This window comes from Leishmania mexicana, chromosome 9 (assembly GCF_000234665.1).
Source record: "Leishmania mexicana MHOM/GT/2001/U1103 complete genome, chromosome 9".
Classification (NCBI taxonomy): domain Eukaryota; phylum Euglenozoa; class Kinetoplastea; order Trypanosomatida; family Trypanosomatidae; genus Leishmania; species Leishmania mexicana.
Genome location: NC_018313.1, coordinates 206,672 through 225,054, shown reverse-complemented (window position 1 = coordinate 225,054; position 18,383 = coordinate 206,672). Strand labels below are relative to the sequence as shown.

Here is an 18,383-nt window from a genome sequence, read left to right as displayed (position 1 = left end):
TCGCCGCTGGCGCAGCGTCGGCGCCGCTGCGGAGAGACGAGCGGAGGCGCCAGTCACCGCCTCTGCGTCTGATTGTGTCTCCTTGGAAGAGGCCGAGGAGTACTGGCCTCCGCTGGACGTCGCATACGGCAGCATTTATATGGTGCGTGCCTGTATGTGTCGGCTGCGTGTGTGGCAGCAGCGGGAAGGAAAAATTGGAAGAGGGGCAGTGTAGCTCGCCCACAGTGGATGTGGAGCTGTCGTCTTCTCTGCAGGACCCGATGCCATGCCGCGCGGGCAGGCAGACACGGCGACCCAACGAAGATGTTCGGAAAGTTATGTGTGCGTGTGTGTGTCAGCAAAGGGGGTGGAGGAGAGGGGAGAGGGGGGAGGTGGCCGAGAGAGAGAGAGGCGTCGCGGTGAAGCTTCAAGCGCAGATCGTGCCACATGCTCGACGGCGCATCGGCGCACACACGCTTCCTCCGTTCTTTCTTCCGTCGATACACCCAAGACCCCGTTTTGTTGTCTTCTGCTGCCCTGCCGTATTGTGGCTGTTGTGCGGGTGTCTGGCGGGGTGTTTCGAGCTTATACACACGCGCACACACCCACACACAGAGACAGGAGAAAGCAAGCGACAGCGGTGTGCGGATGTATGTATAAGATCTGATATATATATATATATATTCTGGCCTGCACTACCTGTTGTGCTTCTCTCCTTTTCTCTCTGAACGGTGGCTCCCGTCCATACGCTTTGCTCGAGCAACCCAGTCACCAGGGCGGCGGGACAAGGCAGAGACAGCGTCGGCGGGACTGGCGTGCACCCACGCAGCTTAACGCTGCATCAGAGACCCGGACGACGACGTCGGGTTCTCCATTGCATGGAAACGCTCAAAGGGATCCAGCACCACCGGCCCCGCCGGCTCTCGCAGGAGATCCGACAGCTGCCCCGTCGTGGGCACGCAGCGTTGCTGGATAGCACCGTCCACCACATCAAGGACAAAGACGCCCGGCACTGTTGCAGTGGGCGAGGTATCGGGTGGGGTCGAGGCGCGGGTCTTGCCCGGCAGCGCGGCAGTTTCATACGTGCCGTCGCCCTTCAGGATGAGCAGCGCCCAGTGATCCAGGCCGACACCCCGCTCGGTTGGGTGCCGCTTCAGCATCTTGGCGAAGTCCTCCTCACGTCGTACGCCGTTGCCTTGAGTTACATCGAAGTGGGGGCACATCATCCCCGGAAGAATGTTGAGGCCATGTACGCGGATGTAGGACCAGGAGGTGCTGAGATCCGCGAGTTCTGCCTCCGTCTTGGAGATCTGATCTTGCGGGACCAGGTCCATCTTCAGTGCCGCCCTCTTCAACGATGGCTGGAGGTACGTTGCGGGGTCCGCGGAGTCGCTGTGGCCGGAGGTGAACCAGCAGATCGCGCCGGCACTGCCGCCCGCCAGAACGACCTGGCGCGCCGCAGCGTCCTTCAGCAGCTGCGCGAGTCCCGTCTCTTCCCACCGCCGCACCGCGTAGAGTGTGTTGCCGCCCGAGACAAGTACGATATCGGCCGCGGTTCGAATAAAATGCGCATCGCTGTCGTTGACCGTCTTCACGGCAGGGTCCGCCAGTTGGATCGGTCGAACCGTCCAGCCACGTTGGAGCAGCAGGGACGTCTGCTCCGTCTGGCTCTCTGCGAGGTCGTAGGTGGCGGTACCAACGTAGGCGACACTCACCACCCCCGTCTTGGGTGTCGCCACGAGTGAGAGGAGGTGGTCGATTGTGGCAGGCTCACTGAAGGCGTCGTGGCCGGAGCCGGCCAAGCAGGCGCGAATGGAGTTCAAGTGTGGTGCGCCCATGCCTTCTTTGTTCTTGTGCTGTTCTCAACTTGTCCAGCGAGTGTACGAGCAGGGTGTGCACGTCAGAGGTGGTAACGTGCGTGTGTGTGTGTGGGGAGGGGGAGGGAAGGGGAGGTGCAGAGGAGAGAGTCCGAACTGACGATGAAGTCGCGAGAGGGCTTTTGCTTTCTTGCGGTGGTGGTGAGGACGTGAAGAGGCCACACACACGCACAGACACACACAGAGGGAGAGAGACACACGCTGGGGGGGGGGCGGCGGCACATTGTCAGCCGAAAAAGTGATGGCGGCGGAAAGGATGATGGACGACGACCAGCTCGAGCACCTCGTCAGGACTACCTCGCGTTGCCTGCCACATACGAGTGAAAAAGAAAACCAACGAGCACCGAACGCTGAAAGTGTATCCAGTAGCTCCCGCAACAGACGGGGAAGGGGTGAGAGGGTGTGTGTGGGGCCTGCAGCGACACGGCCAGAGGGGGACTGAACGTGTGCACCGCAGGCCACTCGCTCTCTTCCGCCTGAAAAATGTTATTGTTTGGGCTCGTTGGGCCCCTCGCGCGGCAGTCCAGCCTCCACGCGTTATCTTCCCCCTTCCCTTTCTTTTCGTCCGCCCGGGTCTTGGGGCGAATATCACAGGTACCCTCGCTCCGTCAGATACGCTGTCTTGAGATCGCCGTAGTTGACCCGCTCCAGCTTGTCCCCGAGGGCGGCCAGGTACGGCGTCGGCTCCAGCGTTCCGCTTTGTGTGTGCTGAGCGGGGAGGTCGACCACGCTTGCCGCAGTTGCCGCCTGGTCGCTGCCAGACCTGCCCTCGCGCGCTGCGGCGGTGAAGCAGACAAGTTGCTTCATGGCTCGACTCATGGCCACGTAAAAGACGCGCTTTTCTTCTTCGCGTGGCCGCACCGGGTACTCGCCGACCCAGCACCCGGGCAGCAGCACCGCCGGCCACTCCATGCCCTTCGCGCGGTGCACCGTGCCGACAGTGACCTGTCCGATCCAGTGTGGCGAGGTACTGGTAGGGAGGCGACCGCTGTTACAGCCCGTGTCTGCCCCTGGGGCTTCTCCTGCAGCATCTTCTGCGTTCTCGATCGTCCGCATGGGACCGTAGTCGTCCGAGGACACTAGCGACACAAACTCGTCCAGCACGCGATGCAGCACCACGGCAGGTGGGCGCAGGGCCTGCATGACGGTCATAGTCGTGGTGGTGCTCCCGGCACTGAAGTTGCTGACTGAGTCGTCGGCACCGGTTGCCTTGGAAAACGGTTGCGGTCGACTGTTGCTGTGGCTGCCGCTTGCCGGGGACGGGCGAGAGCGCGACGCCTCCTCCTCCCCTCTACCCTCACCACCGCCGCCTTCCTTCTCCAGCTCATGCGCCACCTCACGCTCCAACGCCTCCTGCACGGAGTGGTACGTGTGCAGCACCAACTCGGACAGGTTCATGCGCTGCTCCTGCCACACCTCCGCCTCCTCCTCGGGGGGCAAAACGTCCTCATCGACCGCGCCGTTACCGCCGGATGCGGCACCTGATCGCCGGCTGCCATGGTGGCACCGATCCCACCTACTGGTGCCTCCACCGGCGCTGCTGTAGGAGGCGGAGGCGGAGGAGGAGGAATAGGACTGCTGCTGTTGATTGTGCTGCGAGGCGCATCGCTCCATGAGAAGGGCGCCAACGCGAGGCTGGTACCCCAAAGCGCTGCTTCGCCCGGACGCCTCGTCAGCACAGCGGTCACTACCCCAACCGTCGGCGGAGTTACGCGCTCGCTTCGCTCCCCTTGTGGTTGCCGAGGGGGTGACAGTGCGAGCTGCTACCGCGGCCATGCTTTCGCCCTCGTATCCCCCTTCGCGCAGGACGTATCGAAGGACTTGCTCGACGTCGCAAGACGGCTGCGCCAGCAGCTCCTTGGCATGCACGACGATGCGCACCAGGGTGCGGATGCTCTTCTGGTTTCGTTTGGACACCTCCAGCTTGGGGAAGAGCTCATGGGAAAAGTTGTGGTACACGAGCTCCTGCAAGACGGCAAAGAACGAGTGCGACTCGGGGTGGACTCCAGGCGTGGCGGCAGTGGGGTAACCACCACCGATGACCGAGGCACACGCAGCGCCGGGCTGCAAGCCCTCACCTCGCGACCCCTGCGCGCCTCCGTTATTTGGGCAAACCTCGCTGCTGTTATCCACGTGGATGGTGTGGCGCCATGACCGTATCCGCGCCGTTTCCGTCGCGCGCCGCGCCTGACAGACCGAGTCAAGGGACAGGAGGAACTTCTTGGCCGCCCCGGCCGATAGTCGATGCAGCGGGGCGGTATTCAGGAGTGTGCGCACATTCGCGTCACCTTCCGGACCATGAGGCGACACACACAGTCGGAGAAACGCAAGCAGCGAGCGCATGCTTGCGAGATGGTCAACCGACATCCCCTTTAGCTGCCGCACTGGAATGCGCTGCGACTGCAGCACATCGCAGTAGAGTTGCACCCGCCGACGGGAGCGACAGAGAATGGCGATGTCACCGTAGCCAAGGTGGGTATCGCGACGGCGTAGGACGTGGTCGATCACCAGTGGGACCGCCTGCAGCTCATCCTCCTCGCTGGCGCACTGCACGAGCGTCACGGCGCGCTCCTCGCGATGGTGGTGTGCCATCTGCGTTGCCTTCACCACGAGATTGGCCGCCTCGACAATGGGCCCGTCGCTGCGATAGTTCATCGCCAGCGTCAGGACTGCTGTCTGAGGAAAGCGCTTCTTCCACACCCCAAAGACGTTTGGCATGGCGCCGCGCCACGTGTAGATGCACTGATTCGGGTCTCCCACGCAGGTCACGCGACACGCGTCGCCAGCCAGCAGGGCCAGCAGCTCCACCTGAATCTCGTTGAAGTCCTGGAACTCGTCGACGACGAAGTGTGTATACTCGGCACGCAGCGCCGTGCACACATCGGACGGGACCATCTTTCCCGGCTGCTGCTCCTCCAGCCCCTCCTCACCGCACCCCTGCGAGGCTGTCGGTGGGGTGGCGGGGACGGGCCGGATCAGGTCGTAAAACATCTGCTGCAAGTCCCCAAAGTCCACGGCGTTGTGCTCCTCATGCAGGGCCTTCTGGTAATAGGGGAAGAGGTATGCGTCCTGCAGGGCGGGGTCCGACTGAGGAATCGGCGGCACCTTCATCGTCTTCACCCGATTCACGTAGTCGACCAGGTCCGTCACGGCCTCGCTGCTTTTTTCACGTTGCGCGTACGTGTCGACAACGCGACGGGCAAGTTCGTGCTGCTGCCGGGCATCGAGGACGTGCGTGTCGGACCGGAGGGCAGAAAAGCGGCGCAAGCACTCGAGCCCAAAGGCGTGAAATGTCTTGAGCTTCAAGGCGTGCGCCTCGCGGGTGAGCGTGGGAGGAAGGGTAGACCGCACCCGCTCCCGCAGCGTCTCCGCTGCTTGACGCGTGAAGCAGATGCCGAGGATGGAGTGTCCGGGCACACCGCTCTGAAGGAGGTAGGCGATGCGTGCCGCCATCGTCTGGGTCTTTCCGCTCCCAGCGCCAGCCTGCAGTATCAGCGCGGCGTCCGCCGGGTACGTGGCAGCGCGTATTTGTGAGTCGTCCATCCGTGACAGCGCAGCGCAGCAGGCAAGGGGGGTGGCCGACGACGATGATGGCAGGAGCGGTGGCGGGGGGAGCGAGGCGGGGGGGAGGGGTAATGGAACGCTGTAGCCGTCTTTCTGGAGATTTGTAGCGGTTTGTTGCACGACGCCGGATTCCTGCCTTACGGATACATCCGGGACCCTTGCTGACACCGTCACCGTGGCAGCAGCAGAGATGGACTCGACTAGCCTAGTGGGGGCCACTGGCGTGCTCACGGCAGTGGGGTGATGGGGGGCAATGGGACTGACCGAGGGGTTCGTCGTCGCACCGCCTGTGCTTCCGGCCTTCGACAACGGTCGCGAGGTGTAGGTGAAGGAGGTGCGCGGCGCGTGTCCGGCGCGCTGAAGCGGAGCGGCCGCCGAGGCCGGAATCGAGGAGGAGCTGGGCTGCGAGCTGCTTCCGCGGCCACTACCGGAGCCCTCACTGATGGCGACGAGAGCATTTCGAACTTCCTGCATGGCAGTCTCAGCTCTCGGTTCTGCGTCTATTTCTCTATGCGGGTGTGGCGTGCGAAAAACACACACATACACACACACACACTTGAACGGATCCGATGCGTCGAGGAGGAGGGAGGTCTGATGAACGGAGGCGGCAATGTGCAGGTTCATGCAAGAAACGACCAAGGAAGGGAGGGAGGAGGTGGCAGTGGTGTATTGATCTATGAAGATTTTGTTTTGTCTGGTGTCGGCGGAGCGGACGTCAAGCCCCCCCCCCCCCCCACCCCACTCGCACGTGTATGTATATATGCGGCACTCCTTTGCGGACATAACAGGCGGTGTTATGCCGCCAGCTCATACAACGAGGGCGAGGAGGGGAAGGGGCGAAGCAGTGCTCGAAGAGCAAGCGGACGACATGGTCACACAGTCAACGCTGGTAGTAGCAGCAGTAGCAGCTCTACGTTACTACCCGCATGGAAAACGGGTACACACACACACACACACACAGACAGAGATACGCGCGGACGACACACCTACATTGTCATCCCTATGCCCTTTACGGTGTTGCACGAGGATGCATTGATGATTGTCTGGGAGGGGGAGAAGGCGGTGGTGGTGGCTGGCGTTACAGGACACTGAGGAAACAAGATAAGGGTGCATGTGTGTGCGTCGCTGGTCGCTGTGCTCATGAGTGCGTAGGTGTGCATGGGTGAAGAGTGCTTGTACGCGTGGACCACTTAGCGCGCGTCAGCGACAAGGGGGGAGGGGGGGCGCTCAGATCGCACGCCTGCACCCTCTTCAGCGCACCGAAAGCTCACGTTCGCCGTACGCCGCCCCTCTACCAACAACAAGCAATAAGATAGGGAGGACAGCCACACAGAGCCACACACAGACATGTCGCTGGACAGACCAGATACTATGGTGAATACACGATACCAAGGAGGGAATGGTTAAAAGAAAAATGTCAGCGAGAGATCGAGAGAGAGAGGGGGGAGGGGTGACGTAGAGGAACACGCACGGAGACGGATGGGCAGTCAGTCAAAGAAGGGGGGGGGGACAATGACTACAACAAAGGATGGGGGGAGGGGGTGTGTGGGGTAATAAGATAATAAAGGGGGAAGGAGGGCGAAATGTCGTGTGTGTGGGCGTGTGTGAGATCTGCCAGTCGGCACTCTCAGCCTTCTGTGCCTTTTCTATTCGCAATGTTCTCTCCATCTTCATCCATGTGCCCCTCTCCCCTCTCTCCTCCCCCCCACACACAGGCCCAGTGGGGGGAGGGAGGGCCTTCTACACGCAGCATTGCTGTGAGGGGGCGGGCGAAGGGTGTGGGTGATGTGGAGGAGGGAGTCGTCTCCTGACTCATGTCATTTCTGTCGTCACTGACCATTCTTCTCCTACCCGAACATGTCTGCCCAGAGCGTCAGGACCAGAGTCAGCACGGCCACCATCACACATGGTGGGGAGGCGGCGGCGTCGTGGTACTGTGGAGTGTCGCGGGAGCACTTGGCACCTTCGGAGTCGCAGTTGATGGGGGCCCTGCAGTCCGGCTTGTACGGTGCTGTGCCCATTGCCTGGAAGAGTGCAGTGGTGAGTACCCGGGACACCCAGGACGGCGGGCTGCAGCCACAGAAGTTGTTGCCCACAAGGCTGACGTTCTGCAGGCCGGCGATGTAGCCGAACGTGCCCGGCATCGAACCGCGCAGCAGGTTGGTCGACACGTCAATGTTCTTCAGCGACGGCAGCGTCCACCTCGGCAGGCTGCCGCACGCGCTGGAGTTTTTTAGGATGACCGTCTGCAGGGAGCGCATCGCGTTCCAGCTCGCGGGAATGGTGCCAAACAGGTTGGTGTTCGTGAAGTTGAGAACCCGCACCTCCTTGAGGCCTCCCCAGCTGTTCGCGAACCCGCCTTCGATGTTCATGTTCGTCAAGGCAATCTCGGTGACCGCGATATTAGCGCTGTCGCCCGCCACATTCAGCTCTGGAAGGCTGCCGGTGAACCCACCGTTGTCGATGATAACTGTGATGTTCGTGTCGGAGTTGCAGCTGACGTACGGCCAGGCGCACCAATCATCCTCCGTCCACACACTCGCCAGGCCAGGTATCGAGACCGCGAAGGACCGCAGAAACTCGGCCGTGATGGAGTTTTGCGCCGCCGTGAGAGTCGCACGCGCCACGCCACCGGCGAGGAGCAAGGCGCACACGATGAACGCCATCCGCACGGCCACGGTCACACGACGAACTTGCTGGGCCATGTCTATGATTTCGATACGCTTCCCTGTCGTTGCCTTCTTTCGTGTACAGCTGACGAAAAGTGGGGTGGGGGTACCAGCGAAACAGCGAGCACTTCGCAAGGCGAGGCGGAGGGTGGTGGTGGTGGGTGGGCGGTGGCCTTCTCAATCTCTCCCTCCCGGTTCCCCTCTCTCGAGATGTAGGTGTGGGTGTCACCAGCTTGGAGGAGAAAAGGCCGAGCAAAAGGCTAGGGGCACAGGCACGCACACGTGTGAAGGAGAAAGCGCAGCGGAACCGAAGGTGAGCGGCAAACGCCAGCAAACGACGAGGCGAGAGGGCGCCGCTGCCGGCACACAGTGGGGGTGACACGATCAGCGCAAAGATGTACCAACGTACACGGGACAGGAAGGATAGGGCGTGCGCGCGCGCCACACACACACACACGAGCACGCGCAACCACTCCAGCTAACGTCGTGTGAGAAGAGGATTCGGCGAGGAGGGGAGGGGAGGGGAAACACACACGGAACCCCTGGTACGTATCCCTCCCTCTATAGATGTATGGGGTGTATGCTATGAACGGATACCGATGCGCTGACGATGCGTCGCGGGCCCAATGGAGGAGGGGGAGGGGGAGGGGGAGAGAGAACTATGGGTGCCGCTGACACGCACTCATGCGTAGTGCGAGGAGGAAGAAGGCACCGGCGGGCGGTGGTGATGGTGATGACGATGGTGGTCGGGTTCGGGTACAAAGCCGTGATGATACGCGAAAAATGCCCGTTTGTGTTCCTTCGAACGGACAGCAACCGCTACACGACGCACGCACGCACAGGGCAATAGGATGGTGATTACGGGGAGTGGGGGTGGGAGTGGGAGAGAGGGGGCGCAGGGACAAGTCGAGAGATGTGGTCGAACGTGTTTGCGCGTGTTTGTGTGTCTCGCTCAGTGCACCGAGGGAGGACGTGCCAAATGTGGAGAATCCCACGCACACAGGAGGGAGAGAGTGCGTGTGTGCGTGTGTGAGAGAAATGTGATGATAAAGTCGAGGTAACGGAGCGTCAAGGAGGTCTGTAATAGACACACACACACGCGCACACACACAGTTTTTTGGCCGTAGAGGAGACGGGCGAGTTGACGCACGTGTGGGCACGCGAGTTCGTGTGTGTATGTGTGTGTCGTGCATGTGCAGTGGAAGCAACAGAAGGGGCAGAGACCCCCCCCAGTGCGTGCCGGCCATAGCGAGGTGAAGAAAGAACGAGGCACCAGAGAGATGAGGAGAGAGCATCATGAAGAGAGACCATCTTCGCCACCACCGTTGTTAGCGAGGAGGAGGAGGGGGGGGGAGTGGGGCGGTGAGGTGATGGTCGACGGAGACGTCTACCCACACACTCACTGATGTGCAGAACCGCGACCCTCTCTTGCATCCGTCGTGCCGCTCAACGTTGTGCATCCCATGCGGGCACCATGAAAAGAGCGCTGCGGAGAGGAGGCCCCGGCTTGACATGGGCTCAGGGCCCGCCACCCACTACACCGTTTCTACGCTTTTCGTGTGGACTCGCGTGTGTGCGCGCCCTTTTCTTTGGATTTTCTCGTCGCCAGAAGCGTCCATCTCCGTCACCTTTTCCTCTCCATCGTGTGCCGCACCGTGTGCATATCTCGTACAGGGTGTGCCATGCAGCAGCGTTCATCACTACACAAGACTTCAAAAGTGTGCGAGGCGCATGTCTGAGCCTCCCCCGTTACCCCCTCCCTCCCACCCATCCACACACACACATGCGCGATACAATGAACACACCAAACGAAGCGAGCGAGAGAGGGAGAGAGAGCGCACGAGCTGGCTTCTCTTCCATCGGTGTGTGCCTGTGCTGCACCACCCTCTCGCTCCAGAGTGAGGGTGGTGCTGTGCAGTTGGTGAGACAGACACGCATTGAAGGGGGCGCACGGGTAGAGGGAGGGAGAGGAGAGCAAGACCATCTCTGTGAGCGTGTGTGCGTGTGGGGGAAGCACGGCGGCGCGTACACCCCTCCCCCCTCTTCCTCAGCCTCATCCCACCACTAACGAGAGAAAGCAATCTTGCACACACGTCCGCATACTGAGCAAGCGCGAAACGCTTTGAAACAACATAGCGGACTTTGGGGGGGGGGGCTCGGGCACGGGAGGCAAGATAAACACGCGGAAAGCTCGCAGGGAGAGTGGTGGGAAGAAGAACCTGCCGGCGTTCATCCGGCTGAAGCATTGCCTCGTCTTCGTCCACATCACCTCTTCATATATATATATATATATAGATAGATATGTGTGCTTCGAAGTCTGCCCCCCCCCCAATACCATGCGCTTTCCTCATCTGGTGTCCTGCGCACGTCCTCGGCCTTTACATCCAGCGGCGCCCGCACACAAACATGCGCGAGGGGTGGGGGACGTGCCGCCACCACTTTCGTGTCCCAGCACCACCAACCGCCACGACAGCGGCCGCTCTCACATCCGTTTGAGTGTCCAGTCGCGCCTCACACACGTTACTCCACCCTCGCCTCGCCGCCAACCACAGAGGAGGCAGCACAGCACGCGCACACCGCAGCGACGGGAGAGGAAATCGGACAAGGACGGCCCTTGCTGGCGAGACAACGGGTGCGTGTGTTTCCTTGCTGACTTCACGTAGCATGGCATGGTAGCGCGCACGTTCACGTATGTGCGTGTGCCCCCTTCCTGCTGGTGAGGGAGGAGCTGACGGTGAAATGCGAGGCGAGAGGTGGACAGAAAGCGAAGGGTTTCTTCGGCGATGCGCCCCTCCTTCTAGTCTCGGTGTTGCTGCGCGAAGTGCGCAGAACTCCCCCTCCCCACCTCCCCACTGAATGGGGAGAGGACACATGGAGGAAGGGACGAGAATGTGCTCTTCACAGCCGCCCTCCGCTTCCCTCCCAGAGGGAGGTCGTTCGGTGCGTGTGTGCCTCACCTATGCGGAGGCAGCGAGAGCCGACAGAGACACACACACACACACACACACATACCGGCTGTACACACGTGCAGAGAGCGGGTGCTGGTAGTCGCGGAAAATGACTACGAGAGATTGTTTTCCTCGTGACCGCTGCTGCTGTGTCCGCTTACACCACTGCAGTCGTCGCTGTCCATCTGCCTTGCTACGGCGATGCGTGCTTCCTCTACCGTGGCATGCATGCGAATCGGCACCCCGTCTTCATCCACATCGGACAGGAGTGCGGCCACCGCGGTCGAGAATCCATCGGATGTCTCCTGCAGCGGGAGAAGCGGTGCGACGTACAGCAGCTGCTCCATTGCGTGGTAGTCGTGGTAAATCTCGTGCGCGCGGTAGCTGTCCCTCATCGCTGGGAGGAGGAGGGAAAGGCGGCGTGTCAGGGCTTCAACTCGCTTGCGGCGCCGCTGCCGCGCGGCACGCCACTCGACGTCGCGCATGAGGGACGCTATCGGATAGTCTGGATCGCCGGTGCAATGGGTAATGATGATGCCAATAAAGTCGGGTGTTACACCGGTGTTTGTGTGCTCTTTCCCGCCACTTCGAGCACCGCCGCCGCCGCCGATGGCGTTGGTGTCGTCGCCGTCGTTGCTGTCACTGGTGGTCGTCATAGAGGTGTCTTTATCACTGCTGTCGTCGGAGTCATCTGGCGGCGCGAGATCACTAGCGTGTGCGCCGCTTCTGCAGCCTTCGCCCTCCCCAGGTGACCGTTGCTGGCGCTGATCCCGCGGGGCGCTCGGTGCTCCGGGCGGGGAGCTTGATTCGGCAGGTTGGCTGTCGTCCGCAGCTGCGGCTGCCGCGATATCCGTCTCGGCTCTTCTCACCTCTTCCTCCTGGCGCGCCCCCTTCTTGCGGGCCTGGCCGCCATCGCTGGTCTCGGACACGCCGCCGCTCTTGCTACCCCGATGAAGGCGTCGAGCGGCGCGCAGGCGCTCCACCGCTGAAAAGCCCCACCCCAGAAAGGCGCCGCAGTTGCTACACTTGCAGAAGCACCACGCATAGCCGGCGAAGAAGGAGTGCTCGGTGGAGTAGATGGTCGTGTTGCACTCCACAAAAGACGGTGCGTGAAGGGTGGTGGAGGCAGCACCGCGCGTCCCTGTCGCCTCCGCCGGTTGCGCATGCGCTGTGGATACCTCCTCGACCTGCACTGGTCCTTCACACTTCTGTGCATCAAGGGGTGCGGCGGCAGTAGTCGAGGTACCGGCGTTACACGAGCGAGAGGCATCTGCACCAGATGGTGCAGGTTCGCCACTAGGCGTTGAGACCCGATGCAGGGTCACATGCGGAGCCAAGCGCAGCAGGTCAAACCGGCGCGCGCTCGGGTTCGTGGCACTGTACGCCTGTATCGGCGGCGATCCATTGGCGAAAAGATCCAGCTCGTAGGTGTACACCTGCTCCCTCCAGACAGGAACCGCCGCCTCCGCCGGCAGCACATCCCAGAGCAACCCAATAGGGCAACGACAGGTGTCACAGAGAAGGACTTCGACGGTGTCCTGCGGGCTGGCGGAGGCGGGGGGGATGGCCGTGGACGGGGAGGAGGGCGATGCGCTCATGGGAGCAGAGAGCGATAGGGAGGGAGAGAGCGGGGACGAGAGAGATCAACAAACAACGAGGCGGCCGGTATGAGAGAGGAACCTCTCGCGTGCGTCTGCCTCGGTGTGCTGTGGCGTTGTGATGCCTTTGGCGTCAGCGCTGTGGGAAGGCAGCGGCGGAAACGTGGGAGTGAGGGAAGGAGCGGCGGGGGTTGGTTGGTGGGTTGGTGGGTGGGGTTGGGGTTGGTTGGGGTGGGGGGTGGGGGGCGAATGAGGCAGTGCACATGGCCCTGTGTGCCCTTCATACCCGCTGCCGATTCGTTGACAGCCCTTTCCTCCCCCCTCCCCTTCCCCCATCTCTTGTCCACACGGCAGCGGTGCCGCCGGTGCGCCGTGTGTCGGGCAGTTCTCCGTTTGAATTACTGCGCCGTCACTCACTCACTCGCTCGTTCTCTACAAGGATACACGCGAACACACACGCACACACGTGTGGGGGGAAGTGTCGTGCGGAGCAGAAAAGGATGGAGAGAAGGGAGGAGGGAGGGGCTCGCGATGCACACAAAGTGATGTCCTTTCTCCTGCCCAACGCGCCCGTTATCCTGCCCTCGAACAGGAGCACAACCCCCACCCCTTCTCACCCACCCCCCGGGTCGGCCACCGCACAATGCACCGACTCAGTGACCTGAGCGCGTCCTCTGCCTCAAACCATGCCCCCACCAGAGGAGGTTTGGCATTGGCAGGGGATAGGGTGTGTGTGTGTGTCCCACCCCCTCCCCGCTGCCACACGTAGACGCAGGCATACACGCAGACAACACGGACGTCTGGTGATGGCTCGTGTCCAGGTCTGCCTCGTGGGCAGGACGAGGGTACCTTGGGTACATGGCCCCACGTACCCACGGCAACACCTTCCTCGCCTCCTCCTTCGCTACGACTCCATCGGTTCCGCAGGGAGATGCGGTGTGGAAAAACGTTCGTACTCCACAGACACCCGTGTCTCTGCCCCGCTGCCCTCGCACGTGATGTGCACGAACCCTGTGTACGCTGGGCTGTGGGATTCCGCCTTCATCTCCGTGTTCTTCATCGCATGCAGTGCGCGCAGCACTGTCTCGCCGTGCGCCACGAGCACCACCGTCTTGCCATCCAGCTCTGGGACAGCCAGCAGCCTCTTAGAGCCTTGCGCGCACCGCTCTGGAAAGCTCGAATCGACAAGCTTGTTGTCCTCCACTGTGAAGACCGGAGCAGGGTGCAAGGGGAATGGATTCTGCAGCTGCACGTGCGGCGAGGTGCTGGCGCGGTGGAATGCTGCGTCGTTGTACACGGGATCTGGGCAGTGGAAGGGGCCGTCGTTCGGCTCCACGACGGATGGGTTGTTGCACATGTCCGCGAACATCCAGTACGGGCCTTCCATGATGGCGGGCTCCAGGTACACCGGAATCGTGTCGACCTTCGCGCTCGCCGCCGCGGCGCGGAGGGCGCCGGTCACTATTCCATTGGAGGTCTGTACGCAGCGCAGCAGGGGCGAGGTTATTACGACAACATCGGCGGGGTCGACGCGGTAGTGGCGGACCAGGTACTCGCCCAGCTTTTCCGCCAGGACAACGCCGTTTTCGGTGATGGGGGAGTCGTGCGGGCGGCTGTAGGTCTTGGCGAACTCGCGGTTCATGTGGTCCACCCGCTCGCTGTGGCGGGCAAGGAATATGTGCGCGGGCGGCATCGTGCGCAGGCTTAGGATGTTGCAAGCGGGCCAGGCAAGGAGAGTTGCACCGCAGCAGCAGCAGCAGCAGCGAGTGGAAAAGAGCGCCTCTGGAGGAAGACAGGCGGCAACGAAGCAACACCCCGCATGCACGTGGCAGCGTCCGTGTGTCTGTGTGCGCGTGTGTGCACGGGGGTTGCCACGTCCCGTTTCGGAATCGGTGGAGGCGCTGTTCGTGTGATGTGCCACGCCCAGGAAAGGCACTGATGCAGAGAAGGCGCAGCCAAAGAAGGAGCTACAGAATGAGGCGGCATGGACACGTGTGCGCGCGTCGGGGGAGGAGGGGTGGAGGAGACAGCAGCGTGGACTAGAACCATCGGTGACGAGAGGGCGGAGCACGTGTATGTATATATATATGTGTGTGTGCACAGAGAGAGAAAGCGCAATACAAAACGCCCCCGGGTCTCTCCCACCTTCAGCCAGCGCCCAGGCCGGAGTTGTCCCCGGCTATGGTGTTTCCTCCTGGGCTTGTGAACTCTAGAGGATGCGGTGAGGAGGGGAGAAGACGAGTGCAAGGCTGAGGGGCTGCCACAACGACGTCGGCGCAGCGACTTCACCGTCAGATCCCCGATTTCCACCTCCCCCATCACTTGCGTCTCTGCCATAACCGCCAACCTACCCAAGGGGGCTAATGGGTGAGGCAAAGGGCACCACGCGCATGCCACTATCTTTCACAGTTCACGACCTTCCCCCACCACCTGCGGTCTGCTCGAGTCGCCCTCCACCGACTCCCCTTCTCTACTCTCCCACTTTCCCCCATCGCTTCGCTGGCTGCTATGATGACAGAACGTTTTCTTTCGTTTGCGGTGCGGTGGGGTGCTCTGTGTGGCAGCTGAGAGCCTGATGCGCATGAAGGCAAACACACACGTGCACACGCACACGCAAAGTTTGTTTACGGTTACTCAGAGGTCCAGGGCGGGCAGCAGGGTTGGCACAATGCGGTTCCGCGTGCCTGCGCATCATCGGGCTTCTCTCTTCTCTCAACGTGTCTGTTCAGAGACTCCGCAGAAAGCTGCACATCATCTCCCACAGCTGCGTGTCAAAGCCGAGGTTGATGTCGATGCACAGACGCCGACGGCGCAGGTAGGACAGGACCGTGTCGACGAGGCGCCGCGCGATGCTGCCTTCCCGACGACGTTGTTCCTTCTGCTGCTCTACTGTACTAGTGCCCGCGCCTGCAGTATTCGGGGGATGGCACCCACGGTACCACCACATCCATTCCTGGATGAGGAAGGCGGCCACGAAGGTGACAGAGCGTGACTTGCCGGCCTGGCAGTGCACAGCCACGGATGGAAAGACTCTCGCTTCGGTGGTGCCGGCACCGACTTTCCCACACGCGCCACCTTTTCTGGGAACGCCCAACATAGCATGGCCGTCGTTTGCAAGGGTTTTGTTGCTGACCACCTCCCGCCGCTGCTGCTGACCTTGTAGCCACGCGCGTCCCTGCGGGTGCTCCTCTAGTGTCAGCGCAGCGTGCATGATTAGACTCGTCATGGGGGTGTAGTGCAGTATGCGAGTTTCGGGGGAGTCGAGAATTGGCAGAGTGAGGCGCCAGTAGCGCAGCTCCGTCGTTGTCGGTGAGGAAGGGCGGTGCTCCGCTTCGGCAGTCTCAGCTCTCTCATCATTAATCGATGCGGCGCCCGCCGGCGTGTGCGCTGAGGCTCCCTCTGTTAACACGCCCTGCATCGCCCGCACAAAAACATGCCAGTCCGCCGGCGTGCAGCGGGACGGGACGTCAGCGGCTGTGGAGCTAGCCGGCGACGCACGCCGCAACGGCGATATGAGCGGCGAGTCTGGGCAGAGCCACCTGGCAACTCTGCTGACACCCGAGGGTGTGGTGCTTGAGGAGGCGTCGGTGATAGAGCCTGAGTGGCCATAATACTCACCTTTCCCTGAAGCCGTGCCCTCGGCGCAGATGACGCCGGCTTCAGACACCGGGCCCGCCGTCGTTGTTGGCACCGCCGCACGCATACACTCATACACCTCACTGAGTGACATCTGCGCCACCACGACGTCCTCGTCCGTCGGCGCCGCCGTCGTGGCCGCGCCGTGGCGCTGCCAGCCGCGTAGGGCGAGGGGCCGTTGTGACGGCTCCTGCAGCAGGCCGGCTGCTGCAGCGGCCGTGGTGGTGGGGGACGCAGAGGTGACTTTGGTGGTGGGGAGGTAAAGGCGCCGCGTGCCCTCGCGACGCCGCGTCACGCGCAGCTCCAGTCGCGGCGCAACGATTCCTTTCACTGGACAGGCGCGCACGAGCAGCACAAGGCGCTGCCACGAGCAAGAGGCGGTGCACGATGAGGACTCACCCGTGTCGGTCGACACACGACGAAGACGTTGCGCTAGTTCGAGTATATTGGTGCCAATGTCGCTCCATGACCCGAGGTAGACCCCAGGCATCATTTCATTGGGTCTAAAGCTGCGTGGTGGAGGGGCTGGAAGACGGGGAGGTAGTGCGGCGAGATACTCGTTGGCCAAGGTGGACGTGGACGGCGGTGACTCGATTCGAGCTGTTGCGAGCGACGCCGCATCAATGCCACCCGCACAGGGCATCGGATCGGGATGTGCACCAGCGTGATGCTGCGGCCCATCCTTTCGACGGGCAACCGCCGCTTCTGTAGCTGCAGATGACGCCGCCTTCGCCTTGCCGCCTTCTCGATCCCCCTCTGCCCAGGCATGCAGGAAGGCCTCGAGAGAGACGACCAGGCGCCTCTCTCGCTCAGTCCAGTCGAATGTCAATGCGGCGTGTGTGTTGCCGTCAGTGCCGGCATCTGCGGACTTCATGGCTGCCAACGGTGTAGCAGGGTTGCCAATAATTCGTTGATGTGCTGTCGGCGCAGGCGAGACGGTGGGATGTCTGATATGGGACTGGGCTATAGCATCCTTCTTCCCCAGCCACATCCACCACCATCACCATCCCCTCTCCCTCCTGGCGCACGCCCCTCCCTACCTGTGCGTGTGTGTGTGTGTGTGGTGGTGGTGGGGAGGCGATTGGCAAGGGGAGGTCGAATAAAGGCACCTCCGCCTAACTTTGGCACACAACCACACGGAGTCGAGCTCGCTTGTCTTCCTCGACGCAGGGACCAACCACGACAAGACACGCTTGCTTTCCTGGTTGCTGGCCCTCACGCAGGGACGCTTTCATCGCGCGGGGTGGGGTGGGGGGCCGATACGATACACAGCGCGCCCACAGAATCAGGGCATGGGGCCACGGTGCGAACCACATTGGAGAAGGTGAGGAGGGAGACGTTGGTGGCAGGCAGTGCAGAGAGTGGGCGACAAGAGCCGCAGGCATACATGTCGCCATGGGCGTCCCCAGGTGTGGTATGTGTCGGGGAGGGGAGGGGGGGGGGGCAGCTGTGTGGCTATACATCGTTGGGAGATGAGAGACAGGGGGGGCGGGCGGGTGGGTGGGCAACCAGAGCGCAACCGCAGCCACCGCCGTGTGGGGGTGGGGGTGGGGGCGACAGAGAAAGTCTCGCCGTCTTTGGTCAATGTGGTTGTACCCGGATGCACCACCGACGGCAGCTGCGAACACCACCGCATCTCCACCTCTCTTCCTCCGCTGCGCCTTGTCCTCATGACGGCCGTGCGCTCTGACAGCACTGCGCCAATTGTCCGCGCTGTGGCACCCCCATGGCACATGCTCCATCACGAACAGGATACTTCATCCACAACACAGCCACACCGGCACAGAGGTATAATAGATGTCGACCGGCCCTTCATGTCCGCAAAGGACGTGGAAAGTCTGGAGGGTACCACGCCGTCCGTCCTACCAGGGTTTGAGGTGTAGGGACGGAGGGAGGGGGGGGCGTGTGTGTGTGTGCGTGTGTGCGCCTTGGGGGAGAGAGGGAGGGTGTCGCTCTCCTCGCGGCGCGTCATGCACACACGCCTTCCCTCCTCCTCCACCAACCAAGAAGTACACCATCCATCGAGCTACCATAAGAGGATACAACGCGCAAGAAGAGGTGAAGAGCGACACGAAGTGAACACATGTACATAGTCCGCACAACACAGGACAC

At 62.0% G+C, this 18,383-nt stretch overlaps 6 protein-coding genes across 6 annotated transcripts; all 6 read right to left on the bottom strand.

The window, feature by feature from the left end:
• Window positions 1-809: 809 nt before the first annotated feature.
• On the bottom strand, window positions 810-1,817 carry LMXM_09_0600 (putative cyclin 1; the record flags this gene model as incomplete). The annotated part of the gene is made up of 1 exon (XM_003872693.1): window positions 810-1,817. The coding sequence occupies one exon, from the start codon at window positions 1,815-1,817 to the stop codon at window positions 810-812; it is 1,008 nt and encodes a 335-aa protein (XP_003872742.1).
• A 627-nt stretch (window positions 1,818-2,444) lies between these two features.
• Window positions 2,445-5,399, bottom strand: LMXM_09_0590 (putative ATP-dependent DNA helicase; the record flags this gene model as incomplete). Its single annotated transcript, XM_003872692.1, has 1 exon — window positions 2,445-5,399. One exon carries the CDS (start codon window positions 5,397-5,399, stop codon window positions 2,445-2,447), a length of 2,955 nt encoding a protein of 984 aa, XP_003872741.1.
• A 1,868-nt stretch (window positions 5,400-7,267) lies between these two features.
• LMXM_09_0580 (surface antigen-like protein) lies at window positions 7,268-8,125 on the bottom strand (the record flags this gene model as incomplete). Its single annotated transcript, XM_003872691.1, has 1 exon — window positions 7,268-8,125. The coding sequence occupies one exon, from the start codon at window positions 8,123-8,125 to the stop codon at window positions 7,268-7,270; it is 858 nt and encodes a 285-aa protein (XP_003872740.1).
• Window positions 8,126-11,150: 3,025 nt separating this feature from the next.
• LMXM_09_0570 (conserved hypothetical protein) lies at window positions 11,151-12,635 on the bottom strand (the record flags this gene model as incomplete). The annotated part of the gene is made up of 1 exon (XM_003872690.1): window positions 11,151-12,635. One exon carries the CDS (start codon window positions 12,633-12,635, stop codon window positions 11,151-11,153), a length of 1,485 nt encoding a protein of 494 aa, XP_003872739.1.
• Window positions 12,636-13,539: 904 nt separating this feature from the next.
• Window positions 13,540-14,328, bottom strand: LMXM_09_0560 (hypothetical protein, unknown function; the record flags this gene model as incomplete). The annotated part of the gene is made up of 1 exon (XM_003872689.1): window positions 13,540-14,328. The coding sequence occupies one exon, from the start codon at window positions 14,326-14,328 to the stop codon at window positions 13,540-13,542; it is 789 nt and encodes a 262-aa protein (XP_003872738.1).
• A 1,032-nt stretch (window positions 14,329-15,360) lies between these two features.
• LMXM_09_0550 (conserved hypothetical protein) lies at window positions 15,361-17,145 on the bottom strand (the record flags this gene model as incomplete). Its single annotated transcript, XM_003872688.1, has 1 exon — window positions 15,361-17,145. One exon carries the CDS (start codon window positions 17,143-17,145, stop codon window positions 15,361-15,363), a length of 1,785 nt encoding a protein of 594 aa, XP_003872737.1.
• Window positions 17,146-18,383: the final 1,238 nt, after the last annotated feature.